A 15,644-nucleotide genomic window follows, 5' to 3' on the forward strand; every position below is an offset into this window, starting at 1 on the left:
CCGGTGAAATGCGTAGCGAAGCTTTCCGAGCGGCTCCGCACGGTGATGCTCGGGATTTTGTTCACGTGTCGTGTAAACAGGTAGGAGTGCTTTCGGAGAGATTTCAGTTATCTCCAGCTAAGGACACGGATACTCCGTAAGGCTTCGGTGATGAAATTCACTCTGCTTAGCAGTTTCGTTTGTCATTTAAAATCCCAAACGTTGGACTACATTCATTTTTATTTCGTACAAACGTAGAACAGTGGATGTTTTTGTTGCGTGCTGTTGCGAATATATTTTCACGGCCATCGGTGACCTCCGATGGGAAAAAGGGGAGATCCAAGCGCGTGGAGTGAGGCGAGAGATCCCACCCGGGGTACGCGAAACGTTGTGACGTTCTCCGGGAGAAGAAGCGCTTCGGTGATGGCTCGTCTCGAGACCGAGAAAAATCCTTCCGTTTCCTTGAATGCTATGAGGGAATCGTGCTGGGGATGAAGAGCGTTGTAGCGTGCAGCTTACGAACGTTGGCTATGAAAGGACTTTATATTTCTTTGGGCGAGCGCTTCGCCGGGCTCTCACGGAACGCGCCTCCCGCCGCTTATCCGATCGTCCGACGGGAGAAGAGAGGAGGAGCTGAACTTTGAGTTCGTGCACAGCTCTGTAATTCGGTATAATGAGTACGAGACCGTTTCATCGTGGATTACCTGCATTGCGAAAACGGAGTTTCGTTGGCGATTACGGACCGCTGTTCTAAGCAGTTAAAACAGATGCTTTCTCTTGACGTTTCTGGCTCGGCGAGATTAAGACGATGATAAAGAAAGATCTTCCCGCACGAACGCGGTTTTAGGGATGGCGGGTGAAAATGTTTTCTCTGAAAGCTATCCGCTTAACGTAGTCGCAAACTACGCCGATTGGTTACTGCGCGTACGACTCCTCGGCTTGCGAGCGTAGAATTTCCACGCAATGCGATCAAATGATATACAGCTGTTTCTATAGTAACGGATGCGCTCCAATGAAGGACATAGCAAAGTAGTTCCGTTTCTTTCTTGAAATTAAATGGCTCTACAAAACACGGGTAATGTCATGACGTTACAAAATTTTAGCCGATTTCCAAAAGCGTGGCGTTTGTGAGAAAAAAACAGCGTGCACGCAAGTGAAACATAACAGATGAATAAAGGACAAGTATGGCTCCGGAAAATACTTCTATTATGCGAAACTCCGGCCTGTTCGGAGGGAAAATAGGAACGAAAATGAACCCAATATAAATATGGCGTTTTGTGGGAAGACAAGAATAATTCATGTTTTGAGTGCTGTTGAGTGCAGCAGCTGCGGAGAACTAAGACAGACAGCGTGAGAACAAAGGACGCTTCTAGAAGAAGAAAGAACGTCTCACGGCTCGGATTTAGGTAAGTGTCCGCACGAACGGTTAAGGAGTGTTTTTAGAATGCTCTGTTGCCACATAAAGGTGAACGGGAAAGTCGTAGGGGCAGAGGAGGGGAAAACTAGAACAAGAATTTGGATCGTTCGCATCCGAGTCCGTGCATCGGACTCTGCAGCGTTTCGAATAGAGCTTCTCGACTCCCCTCCCTTCATCTCCCCTTGAAATTTGGTGCGTGATGTACCTCGATAGTTTTGTTTTGGTGGAGAACATTTATGGGATGGAGACTGGAGTTTTGAATAAGAGAAGACGCGGAGATGGGCGCGCATATATATCAGATGGGCTTTAATTACCTTTCTCGATATAGCCTGGCTTACCAGAGACACTTAAATCTAAAGGGATAAGTCTGAGGCGTGCTTTCTCATTTTTCGTTCCGATGCTTCGCCGCTGTCTCTCTGGATTTTCTTCATCGTACTCTTATTTTAAGAATATGAACGTTGATTTTTAATTTTGGTATTAAAAAATAAAAAAGCATAAACCCTGACTACGCTTTTCTAGCATCGACAGTCTAGTCACGAAACGTTTGTTCCAGCGGGTGTTCTCGAGGACGTGCCGCCGTCGTGGAGTTTTCCCCGTCGAAGCTGCCTCGTACTTCGGCAGTCACGCGATCGGAAGACCCGAGTTCTCCTTACTGACAGCTTAATATTCCCTATTGAAACCCCGCAGGAAAACCGCACGAACGATTTTCAGAGCTGCGACGTTCTGAAAACTGACGGTAGGTTGAAGTATGGGAAGGATTTGAGAGGTTAAGCCGCACGCGTTGACGTACGGAAGCCAATTTTTAAGCAAAAGTTTCCCAAACCCGATCGCTTTTCCTAATTATGGATACAGCGTTACATTACGCTGTATCTGCGAGCGGCTATTCTGCCTCGACGCAATCTCAACGGGCAAGAAGCTAGACGGCCTTCTTTTCTGCCCTTTGCTCTTTTCCGCTTCGAGAGAAACGCGGCTGCGCTTGCTAGAAACGTCGAGCTTCCGTAGCAGTATTCTGTGTTTTGATTCTTAGGTCTAAACTGACAGCTACATCTAAAACTGCATTTAGTTTGCGAGGTACCATCTTTCTTTTCTACTCTCTCAGCAGAACGCTTTTGTGACCTCTGTGAGTCATTGATGTATGGTGATCGGGAAATAGAAGGGAATGGAAAAAAGCGAGGAACGCCACCGCTCAGGACTTTCTTACATCGGTTTAGTGCCTAGAAACAGTTTGATGTTTACTCTTTAAGTGCATGGTCCACAATCCGTAAGATGCAACTTTCCTGTCTCTCTCGGAAGCTCGAGAATCCCTTTATTCTCTTTGACTGCTGGCCTGTGCAGCCTTCTACATTGCCGAGCTAACCAGCTCATCCCTAACAAGTCTAACGCGGAAAGATTACCGTCTTGCACGCATCGTTTCTCACGCTCATCTTTGTGCGACGCAGTTTCCTTAGTATAAATATGCTCTGAGTTACAAAAGACAATACAGGAGGTACAGTCTTTCAAATGCTTCAACCAATTTGTCTTTTTATTGTTTCTTTTTTCTTAGTTGCCCAGGTAAATGAGACGCACTGGCAATTCGACCAAAGAAGTTACCGTTTATTCCTCTTTAACTACTGGCATATGTTTTCAAATCCATCCTCAAGAATACGTAGCACACTGGAGAACTATTATCTGTCTTCTCCAACATTTCGCTAACAATGTTAAGCTCTCATAACAATATCATCGAGTGTTGAATAGCCAAGTGAGCGGTAATATTTAGAAACATAGGTAAATAACAGAACCATTGTCCAGTCATAGCACAGCACGTAAGCAGGTATTTTAATTTGGAGCTTGCGGTTTTACATTTACTATGTTCAGAACAGCCGCACGATTTTACGATACCGTCCCGCGCATTTACAGAATGAACGTCTGTTTATGCCGCGGCCTTCCACAGTCGTGCTCCGGTAGCGCCGACGCTTGCGTTACGCTGAAATCCCATAGGTCTCGGCTGGTCAATTCGAGGAGTTTAACTCAACGTTGCTGACAGATTAAAATCTTCCATTTTGAATAAATATTCTTTTAGTTACCCCATCTTATGCTTTTCTTTGCATTCAAGGTTTGCTTTCGGTTGACTCTGGCATTACATTTAGGAAATCCCAATCCGCTATCCCGTGTGTGAGAGTTTTTGTACACAAGATCGTGAACAAGGAAATTATTTCCCCAAGTTGAGAACACGAACCTCTGAAAGCATGCCTTGAAGTTCCCTTTTTTCTTTTCAACTGCATCTGCTAGTAAATTTAATTGTATATTAAAACTGAACAAATCGAAAGTGTAAAGCAAAACTAACATACGCTTAAGTAGTAAAGCAATTGTTTTCTCTACTGCGATGATGCAAAGTAGAAAAGCGCTCGCATCCTGCTGAATGTGTTATCAAATCACACTTATAAGATGCTGGACGTTTGTTTTCTCAAGATCCCTATCCTTATGCTACTCGTACACCGTTTAGGAGACCACAGCCATTGGCGCTCTTGCCGGCATTGCGGTAACCGAGACGCTGTTACAGATCTGTGCTGCATGCTATTACGTCACAAGCAGCAATCCACTTCCATATTTTTTTTAAGTTTCCTTACTCACAGCAACAGCACCGTAAAACAGCAAGTAGTGTTACTCATACGAGAAACTACTCGCTATACATTTACACGAGAAACAAATTTGTTGCTCGCAAAGATGAGCAAGCCAACGAACACTTGTTCCTCACTTGAGGATTAGGTTTAGAAACACAGGCGGATCAAGGCCCGTGCGCTAAATGCTGTGAGGGAGGCATTATTTCTCTTCGGTCAAGGAAGTCGCAGCAGCTCACTACCATTGTCTACGTGAAGAAGCAACACTAGTTATGTCCCAGAGGTATTTTTACTTCATTTTCAAAACATTACAAACTCACGGTTCACTGCAATTACTAATACAAGATAACTTCAGTACATAACTGCAAAGGAATTGCCACGAAGAACATACAAGTAGGAAAAAAAAATGGTTGCTTTATGTAGTAGCAGGCAAGCTACGGACAAACACCTTTCCAATCGCTCCACCTCTGTTCCTGAGGAAATAATTAGTCAGAAAAAGGACAAAACATTTCAAAAAACTGGAAACGCATCCTACCTCCAGCTCCCTTGTGTTCCTAGGGGCTGTTTCCTTCGCTGTCCTTACCAAAAGGCTCTCCTTGGGCTTTTTTTTTTTTTTAAATAAAAAAAGAAACTCTGTCACACATACCGTATAACCCACTTCCCAGGCATTAGCAGCTGCCAGCAGTTTACCCGCCCAGGGCTTTCCCCAATAGGTCTCCCATGAAAATGACTTTCAGGGGCCGGCCTACTCATTCAGAGCCTTTAGACTACTGGGATGTCCTAGTAGTTCTGAACTACGTGATTCCATTGGCCTGGGGGGAACAGTACTATAAAAGGAATAGTATAATCAGCATATAATATACGCACAGCATTTATTGCATTTAACAGCATCAAACCATGTACTACCTCCATGGGCAGTTTGTTCTAAAGAACTATTCAAGTAATATTGTTCTCAAGCATTGCGTTGCATTAATAAAACAAACGTAAAATGAAAGATGGGCATACTACCATGAGAACAAAACCGAAACAAAGCAAAAAAATGCAGCGCTGGCACTTTCTCAAAACAAACAGAAGACCCTCACTGTAAAGACACTTGGCGATGCCCAAAAACATAATCCATCAGAAATTAAAAACAAAAAAATAATTTGTGGTTTCAAAGACGCAAGTGTTACAGTACAAGAGACTTCAAACAGATTGTAGAACGTGTCACTTGTGTGACGCCGGCTGCTTTTCAAACTTGCGGTTGGTATTGGAAGTTTTCAGAACTGAAGCAAGAGAGGCCCGTAGCAAACCGGGAGCTTAAGTGCCGCTGCTCTTCAACGACGGCACCGAACCTGAACTTTGGACTTGAATCTTAGAAGCGTTTCTCATTCCAAGGGATCTTCCAGTGCTGAAAAAGGCAGGCAAAGAACGAGCTGCAGGCGCTGGCTGACAAACGCAGATAAGACTACCAATACGGCAAGAAAACAATCATTTCTACTGTTAATACCCTCGTTGACTAAGCCCGGAAAAGATATACAATAGGGTGGCTTGGCACGTTTCTAACAGGTTAACTGTGAACAATGTTCTCAAATAACACAAGAAAGGTACATCATAAATGAAATAGACCACACAACCCATAGCTGACCTTATCAAATCCAGGCATGTCTATATAGAAATAAAACTGCTTGCCTATTCTGCCAGGAATGTTTTATCGGATCTCGAAACACCGTTACCCAGAGGAGGGCCACAAAGATGCTCAGAGAGCTGAAGCGCCTCCCCTACGAAGAAAGGTTGAAGGAGCTGGACTTGGGCAGCTCGGAAAAGTTCAGGGAAGATCTCATTGCGGCCTTCCAGGACTTGAAGGGAGCTTAAAAATAAAAATAAAAAACAGGAGGGGGACAGGCAGATGGTGACAGAACAAGGGGAAAATGGCTGTAAATCAAACGAGGTTTAGGTTAGATACTAGGAGAAAATCCTTGACTCGGGGGGGATAGTGGTGAAGCACTGCAACAGGTTGCTCAGACAAGCCGCAGATGCCCCAGCCCTGCAGACATTCAAGGCAAAACATAGCAAAGCACTTTAAAAAAAAAAATCAGTGCTGTGTTGTTTTCACAGGTGAAAGTCGTTGTTTGAACATTTACTTAAAGCCCTAGCAGACCTACACATAATTAAAAAAAAAAAAAAGTGCTTCAAACCCCAGTAAGTATTACCCTTTTCCAAAGGAATGAAAATCCAGTCTCTTAGGTTCGGTTTGTCACAGGATGTAACGAGCGCAAGGCTAAACATAACACATGCAGAAATATTTATCAGACAGGTCAATTTCTTTTCAAAAACAGTAATGGCTCAGAAGCGCTCAAAGCACTGAAGCGTTGAAATTCATTTCAGAGTGAAATGGATTTGTGGATACAGTAGCCAGCATGATGTAACCTACTTATCACACAGCTCAGTACTTTAACGAAGTGATCTCCTACACGGTGTAGCCTGTGTCAAGTTTTCTCTATTTAATCTGAACCCTGATTGGAATTAGGCATGTATAGGTGCACCGAGAAGGATCAAGTTGAATCTTTCCTCACATTAATGGTTAAGTACAGAAATAAAACTCACAGAGCACTTTGTTTCGTCTTCTCCTCACCCTTGCGCATCAAGAGGAGTTCAGGAAAGACGAGCAAGAACTGAATTCCACAGCGTAAAACAAAGCCAAATCAGAATGGAAGACAGCTAAAGAACAGCAAGCCATCTCAGCTAAGTCCTGGAAGAAGCAGATTATGAACTGTGCATTCCACGAACCTCTATGAAAGCCTAACGAAGGGCAACATTCGCAGTTCAGATAGACTCTCAAAAGCTTAGAATCATACAAATGAACTACCAGGCAGCAGTGTGGAACGCGCACCTTGAATAAATGCCGTAGGATAATTCCCATTTTCTGAAGCTGCCAGTACTTCACTTTGTATCGCAAGGGCTTGCTTTGTGTTATTCAGAGAACCTGATCTCTATTCCCCTGAATACTTATAATCCAGTAGTTGCATCTGATGTCCAATATCAAGCAGTCGGAAGTGGGAATAAATGAAGCGAAGCCTCTGAATAATTTGATTTGTCTCTTACTTACAGAATATCGTTCATCATAAAAAAAAACCCTCATCATAAAGAGCAGGAAATTGAAGTGTTTTGGGTTTTTATTTTTTCTTTTGACTAGAATTTCTAAAGCAGATTTTAACCGTATGACTTTTTGGGCTGTGAGGGCACAATGCCCTACTCAAGCCCAGCTTCCCAACCACCGGTACCCCAAAGTCCTTTTGGGCAGGGCTGTGCTCAACCCTTCCATCCCCCAGGTCGCATCCGCTGTGGGAATTGCTGAACCTGGGGGACCCACGTGCAGGACCCTGCAATTGGATTTGTTGAGGTCCTACAGGGCCCACTGCTTGAGGCTCTCTAGGTCTCCCTGGATTACATACTGTCCCTCAAGCCTGTTCACCGCATTAGACAACGTGGTGCCATCTGCAAACTTGCAGAGGGCATGATAGATCCCACTGTTGACAATACTGATGAACACATTCAAGAGGTTGAGTCCCAGTACTGACCATTGAGGGACATCACTCACGATTGATCCGCTTCCAGACATTGATTCACTTTCCTCATTCAACAAATGATCCAGCCATTAGATCCCTATCTTAGGGATTTAGAGAGAAGGATACTGTGGGGGACTGTGTCAAAAGCCTTACCAGAATTCAAAAAGTTGACATCAGCGGTTCTTCCCTGGTCCGTTTACTCCATCATGGAAAAAAAAAAAAAGCCAGTAGATTGTTCAAGCAGGATCTGCACTCAGTGAAGCCGCGCTACTTGTCTCGTATCACCTTCCTCTCTTCCACGTGCCCTAGCACAGATTTCAGAAGAATCTGTTCCAAACTCTCCTCCAGCACAGAGGTGAGGCTGACAGATCTCTGATGAGAACATCGTAAGTTTGTCAAGACATACTGAAGCAATGCGAAGATTCATCAGCAGTAGAAGCAACAGTGCTTGTGAGATAAGTGTTTTTGGCATTCTAAAAATAGTGAAGTACTGAAAGAAGTTAACATTCCTGCACACCTTTCAAAGGTGCAAAGAGTTAAACCCGATAGAAAAAAAGTCAATATTTGCATATATTAACCATATTGCAACATCTTCGATGATGACATTTGCTTAAAACAACACATCAAAAAAATTGTAGAACTGTACATAAAGATTAGAGAGAATGTGACCTCAGCATTTAAAAAAAAATGGTGACAGTTCCAACTGGTAGTGACTTCCAGCTGCTCAGAATACCCGGTCACGCAGCAGTTCTCCATGCTTGCAGGTAGCCTGCAAAAAGCAATGGCTCCCAATTGAGTTTCAAAGACATTCTTAATTCAATTTCACTCTCCTCCTCAGAAAGGAGACACAGCATGTGCTTGAAAAGGCCATCCCATTTTCAGCACTGTTAGAAGAACTTTTTACTACAAGGCTATGAAAGGCAGAAGATTCAGTAACAGTTCCACACAGTCAAGGACAAAAAGTAAAGGAAATCTTTCAAGCTGGATGACAAGAAAGCCGACAAAAATGAATAAAAAACACCATGAAGCTGTTACCAAAAGACCCAATTACATAGCTAGTTATGACCTGAAAGTTTGGTTTTTTTTTTTTATACACACCTTTCTATCTCTAAAGATATTACTCCAAATCTTAACACGTGAAAGGTGATTCTATTACATGTTGTTATCACAAGTTGTGTGTGACGTGGAAGTCTTTTAAGATAACTTTGGGAGAGAGAGAATTTCTCTAAACCTTAGCAAAGAGATATTTCTCACTCCTAGAGCAGGTCAGAACATACGATATCAGAGGCTCAATGATGAGAAAATTACAGTATTTTAAGAACCTAGAGACACATAGTTCATTACTGTCCTGTATGCCATTGAAAGTTCTATTATTTATTTTTTTAAAACCCATGTTTAGATTTTTTTTTTTTAACCACATCAAAGCTAGGCAAGTGTATCTTAACTACAGTTATCGTAAAGGTTACTTTCACACAGGAATGACATTTTATTCTAGGGCAAGTTCTTATTGAAGAGCTAAAGGTAAGACTAACATGCCTTGCGCCTTTCCATATACACTGCACAAGGGGATACATTTAAATTAAAAAAAACAAACATTCTTTGCTTGGAAGATAAATAATACTTCAGTGCTTTCGTATTCTGCAACGCTTTCATGATACGGTGCTAATGAAGTTAATAACTATTATATTCTATCTGGATTTTGTATGGTTTTTCAACAAGCATCATTACACTGTCACTTTCACACACGTTAGCCTTGCCGAAGTTGTACTGAAATCTGAAGCGGACCGAAGTGAGAATCAAGAAGAGAAATAAATGCCGGAAAGTAGACTTCTGATGTTTATGAAGTTACCCTAAGGACTTACATGAATGAGTTAACTTTCCATTGAAAGAAAAGAAAAAAAAAAAAGACAGAAGCATTAGAAATTCTCTCCATTTTCGCATAAAGTGTTCCCTGCTAGTTCATTCACGTTTTGGCCCTGCGATTATTTCAATTTTAAGAAGTACATAACGAACACTTACTGGTTTGATGAATGAGGTCCCGAGCGTTTCAAATATTCGCATCTGTATCTGTATTGTGTATGTAATGCTTTGAAGCTGTGAAGAACTACGGTACCTTACCGCATCTACAAATGAGATAATGGAGAACGCAGAATGAGATAGGACTCAATCATAATTCATTCTAACACAAATACGATGTCCTCCTTTCTCTAGACAGTAAACTTTCCTGGACTTGGTGCAAAGATAAGATGGTCAAGTTCAATGTTTCCAACACAAAGCTAAGTGGATAATTACATTAAAAACACTAGCAACTTCATCTGTCTCTTTCTTTCCCTTCTTCCCTGGAGTGGGAAGTTGGAGGAGCATTTACTGTTCGGTTAAAATGACAATATAAAGTTTCTAAGCTTCCGGTAGATTAGAGCTGCTGGAAATGAGAAAATTCATTCCTCCAACGCTGCTTTTCTGAAACCTTCGAGTCCTTAATTTTGTATCATTTTGACCTTATGTTTTTGTTTGAGTACATTTAACCATGACGTAAGTGAGGTCAGCTCATTACCATTAAGAAACCAATTAGTTTGAGCTCGGAGAGGAAGAATTTTGGAGGAACCTAGAAGTCCAGAGAGTAATTTTGTCCCTCTCCTACAGACAGCTAGCCGAGCAAAAGGAGCATGCGTGGGTCATTAACAATTTCTCAGAGAAACAGCAAGTTTCTACAGACTTGTTTGTGAAGTCTTGCTGAAGACTAACTGTGCACAAACAAGACGAAAGATTTACAGAGGAACAAACTAAGCGAGCCAAGTTGTACCGTCTTCGCTCTGTCGGTTGAAATTGCTACGAGTACGTACCTTTTGACGAGCGGAGATATTTTGACAGAAGATCCTCAGCTGACCTTAATCTCCTCTAACCTCTGCTCCACCACGTGAAGAAAAGTTCAGGAAGATTTTGTAGACAATAGAAGATTTTGTTAATTATAGAGATAAACTTGTGTAAATGCACCCCATGCTTTTTTTACACAAATAAATTACAATAACAAATAAGACCTATTCTCAAGGCAGGGCGTTCAAGAACACTTGAAGAAACAGAAATAAAGAAGTTTGTTACAGAACAATTACATAAAGGTATTCAACTTATGTCTATTATTAATTTCAGTCAGCAGCACAAATAGGACAGCTCCTACTTTCAAAAAGGCCGCAGGGCAAAACCGTGGGATATACAGAATAGCACGTGCAAAAAGAATACATTTGCTTTTTAATTCCAAAGTAACAAGGTTGTTGCAATACTTAGTCTGTAGAAAAGAGGAAGGAGGGCAGCCTGCTGACAGCAGTTTCTGCTGTAAAGTATCCAGATAATCTTCCTTTATTGCAGGCAGCATTTCATGATCTGTTTGCATCCCTTCTGTTAGGGAGAGAAAAACATACGTTTAGAAGCATTAGAAAGAAGCAGACAACATCCTCCGCTGCTTCTATAGTACACACAGCAGTTCGATCAACTTGTTTCCTCTCATAGCACACTAAGTATTAATAGATTACCCAAATAAATAAAGATTCCAACTCTGACTCTACAAACTGGAAAGAAGTTTTTTTCTTGACAGGAAAATAGAATCTTCAAGTGCTTACTTCTTTAGTTTCTCTCTAAAGGACATTGGTTTTAACAAAGCATTTACCCATATAGTATTTTTAATGAGTTACTCAATGTTTTTTGTGCAAGTGAAGTTTAACACTGTATAATCAATGGATATACAGATGGCGTGTGTGTGTGCGTGTGTACATCCTGGATATATATATATATATATATATCCAGGAGCTTGGCTAATATAATTTATATTGGAGTAATGAGAGAAAGTCACTCACCCTGTCCTGGGCTCACAAAATAAACTCCGGTGGAGCGGATCTCCAGAGAGAGATCCTTCCCCACTGGCAGTCAGCTCTTAAATGGCTCTAGGAGAGGTGCAGCCAGGCTCCACCCCTTCCTGCAGGACAGGTGATTTGCCTTCAGCTGTGCTCCCGTGGCTGACTCATTGCTCACCTCAGGTGATCAATCAGAGATTCAGGCCATGATTCAGCAGCCCCATACAAACACAAAAGCAATTAATCTCAGTAATTCACGTCAGCCTAGTACAAACTGAAGTTAAATACGTTTCAATATTTATTCAGCCTTAACGTCGCCTTTCAGCTAAAAATAAAGTGGGCTAAACTTATCCAAAATTTAAATTCAATTTTGACTGCAAACTTATAACATGATAGAAAGCACAGCAGTGATGAGAGCAGCAAGATCTTAAACTGCAGCAAGAGAGGACTCATTCAAACGCGACAGCTAGAGACACAAAAACAAAAGGATCTACTTACCATCAGAAAAACACGCGTATGTAGGGATCTCCAGCAAGATGCCTTTGCCTACACTTTCAACCCTTAAGTGAGGTCTGGGAAGGGATGGATCCTGGCTCCAGCTCTTCTGGTCACTTAAGTGTATTGTGTGCACCTGAACTCTGCTGGGCTCGCCCTGCTTTCCTGCCGGGTGCTCGATCACTGCTTCAGGTCATGAATTAGCATTTTCTCCGCACTATTTAATTCCTGTTTAAAACAAAAATGTGACATAAGAAGTATTTAGTGCTTGTTGTATCCAGCTTAACTCTCCTTGAAATTGAAGTCTTTATGCCTTTAATCCGTAGTATTGTAAATGGAAAATAAGCGCAGTTTTCTTAGGCGAGGTGTGTGCCTGAAACTATTTTTATTTATTGTTTTATCTAATAATATAACCTTGCAATACCGTGTTTGTACTCATACAGGTTTTGCAGGCTTCTTTTCTGCTTTGTTGATGTGTTTAATCAACCTCAATAAATGTCTAAATACTTCTTATCTTCTTCCTGCCATAAACGTTATAGAACTCAAAGCTGGTAGTTCAGCTTTTTGCACTCTACGGCCCAGTTATCTGAAATGAAACTCCCACGAGGATGGAGTAAAAGATTTTCCTCGCTAGTTCTTGAACTACATTTATCTGGCTTAATCTGTTGATTCTTTGCATTTGTAGATGGTTTTCTGAAGTGTATGTTTTGTTTCTCCCCGTGCCTGCAGCCTAGAGCAACACAACTACGTTATGCAAATTTAATGGTCAAATTTGTTTCCCACACGCTTTAGGTTTTGCAACATACACATGACAACTGAAGAATATTGAATGATGTAGGCGGGACTAATGAAGCAATTGGAATTAAAAAAACCCACACTACATCTCTAATTCAACTATATCGAACTTTATTTTGTACTGGAAAAATGTACGGACCTACATGTACTCTTTAAAAATCTTTACGTGAGTAAGTTTTAGGAAGGGCAAGGCAGTTGTGAAATCTATCAGGATTAATGTTCTGAAGTGCTCCAAGAGACTGGCGCTATCTTCTCAACAGAAAAGCTGCCTGAATTTCAGTGGATTTGTGTTAGGATGACAGCGTATGAAAGATACGAGGATAATCATTCTTGCTCACTTTCAATCTTTCATAGGTATTAGTATCAATTCAGGAGAACCCTCCAAATTCATACTACTGACGTGGGGAAACACACTGAATGAGAAAATCGAGTTAAAAAGTGAGCAATGTTCCCGTTACTGAGAAGAAGGGAAAAATTGCTCAGAAAAATCGTAATCGCTAGAGTACTATATCAGCCAACTCAGACCACCCTTGGTATAGTCTGCATTACAACATTAAGAATTACTCTTAACATCCGCTCATTTCTCACCTTGTCTCAGCTTCTGAGCGGCCATTCCCAAGCAATTAAATGCAACAGCCACGTAAATTATGCTGCAAGTGATGGGGAAAAAAAAAAAAGAAAAAAAAAGGGTTGGAAATCCGAGTCTGAATTTCCAATATTCCTGATGCCCTCCACAAAATTCATTTATGCAAATAAATAGAATGCAAGCAGTAAACAGCATTAACAGGAACTCATTCTTCCGCTTTTATTCTTGTAAAAGCCTGTTCTTTTACTTCAAGCGTATGCTGGTATTTGTTTTTCTCACCGCAACCTGGTATTCAAAACCACACAAAAAAGAGCCCATATCCTTTCAAAACAGACTAGTGGGATAGTAAAACAACTTTGCTTTGATTACTTTTCCACTGAAAATGACAAAACAAATTAAGGATCTTAAATATTATACACTTGACAGCAGAGACACCATAGTTTGGTCAGGTTATCTGATAGCTGCAGAAACCTTCAGGAAGCAGAAGAATAAATTATTTGCCTCGGGTCACATTCAAACAGCTAACCCTCTTCGTAAGCATCCCTGATCGGAGGCATCACCACCGAGGGAGTTTCTTCCAGCATGCAACAACTTTGTCATCTGCTTTTCACACTGGCTGCTTTTTGCTCTATAATTAACTGGATGATAAATATAGTTTAAATTAACACAAACGAGTTTTATATGCGGAGAACCAAAGCAAGAAAGAAAAGCTACTTTTGAAGTTTTTCCACATTTCTAGTGTGTTGGTTAGAAATTGCTTGCTGAATGTAAGGGGTTTCCAGAAATGCGTGCATTTAAGAATTTAATAGTGGTGCCAACGCACAGAAAGAAAAAAAAAAAAGAAAGCAAAAGGAAAAAAAAAAAAAGCTTTTGATTTTTGTATTTTTAGTGTGCAATTTTAAGTATTTTCTGCCATCATAAATGCGGTTGTTTCCTTTAAGCCAGTAACAACAGTATTTCCAAACCTGAAACAAAAAGAAACCTCTCCCAGCTCTTAGAAGCAGAGGGCTGGTTTAGGGAATTAGAGACATCAGAAATAAAGCAATCTTCAGATTCACCTTTTCTCTGACTTTCACGTTTGAACAGCGCAGCCGACCCTGTGAGAGGTGCACTGCTTCCTTCAAATCTTGCCTGAGAAACGAGTCTCACAGCTCCCTGCAAAGTAATTGGTCTAATTAGCTGGTAGGAAGGAGCTTCTTTAAATTCCTCAGAAATTAAGACGTGTCATCCGCTTAACGTCTTAGCATCTGTTACTGCCTCTTGCACATTTCTCCACTACATCAGCCTGAAGGACGCTTTCCTGGACCTTTTAGAGCAAAACAAATTAAAATCCTTGAAACAGAGAAGAAATTGTCCCCTTCTGCAGTGGGATGAAGCATGTAAGGCATTTCGTCCCCTCCTTATTTCTCAGTTTGGTGCACGTTTGCCTGGGTGAGTACAATGATCCCTTTAAATAAGAATATAGGAGGGTACAGCATCACCTTAAATCCCGTGGTAATCCTTACCGATGTGGTAATGTCGTCCTGAAATATTTTCCCTGCCAACTGCTGACCCTTGTGCAATTGTTCCCCGCTGTGCTTACATAGATTTGTTTCAGATGGGCTGTTTAGAAGCTAACGGCGTCAGTAGGCACACCACTAACCTGTTCTTTGTTTTTTGTTTTCTTAAACTCTGCTGTTGTCTGGCAGGAAGTAAGTAACAATTTAATTCTGGCTAATTGCTAGTGCAGTAGGCATAACGTTAGGGCAGAATGTGTTCAGAGCGCTGGGAGAGGTGCCGAGGCACCGGGAGCTTCAGTCCCGTGCGTGCAGCGCAGGGAGAGGCGTGCGGGCATTGCCAGGAGGGTTGATGTTTTGCGGATGCCCAGGGCTGACGGAGACTTCTTAGAGAGGTCCCGCTGCTTGGTTTGGTTCCCTCGATGTTTTTTTACACGCTCTTCTTCTCCATTGACTGCTGTGTGAACGCACAGTAGCGGGTAGAAGCGAGTGTATTGAAAGTGCCCGTGCAGATATTACCCTGAAAGTGCACTGCAGCAATGGGTATGTTGCGCCCTCGTAGTATTCCCCGCGGAGCTCGTGTTTACTGAGAGTCGGGTAGCAGCTAGGTAACTGCCACCGATGACGTGTTTTTCTTTGGCTTCTGTTTTAATTGCAGTTCAGGCAAATTATGCCCCCTATTTCTTCGATAACGGAGCCAGGAGCACAAATGGGAACATGGCACTCCTCAGCCTTTCCGAGGACACACCTGTTGGTCAGTATTCAAACGTGTATGGTTAAAGTATGAAGCTGAAGTCGGTTGCTCTTTTGCTTGGCAACACGTGTTTTGTCAGAGGTGTTAAAATCACTGATAACTTTGTCAGCCCTGATAAGAGCAGGCTATACA

General features: G+C 41.8%; 1 protein-coding gene across 1 annotated transcript in view; it reads left to right on the forward strand.

Annotated features, from left to right (window-relative positions):
• The first annotated feature begins 14,632 nt into the window (after positions 1-14,632).
• The window catches only part of CDHR1 (cadherin related family member 1), a 32,348-nt gene continuing 31,336 nt past the window's right edge, over positions 14,633-15,644 (forward strand). Inside the window, exons 1-2 of the mRNA XM_010714160.4 lie at positions 14,633-14,693; positions 15,417-15,512. Of these exons, the coding sequence (XP_010712462.1) occupies positions 14,633-14,693; positions 15,417-15,512 (157 nt within the window). The remainder of the gene's footprint in view (positions 14,694-15,416; positions 15,513-15,644) is intronic.

This window comes from Meleagris gallopavo, chromosome 8 (genome assembly GCF_905368555.1).
Source record: "Meleagris gallopavo chromosome 8, MGAL_WU_HG_1.1, whole genome shotgun sequence".
NCBI classification, from domain to species: domain Eukaryota; kingdom Metazoa; phylum Chordata; class Aves; order Galliformes; family Phasianidae; genus Meleagris; species Meleagris gallopavo.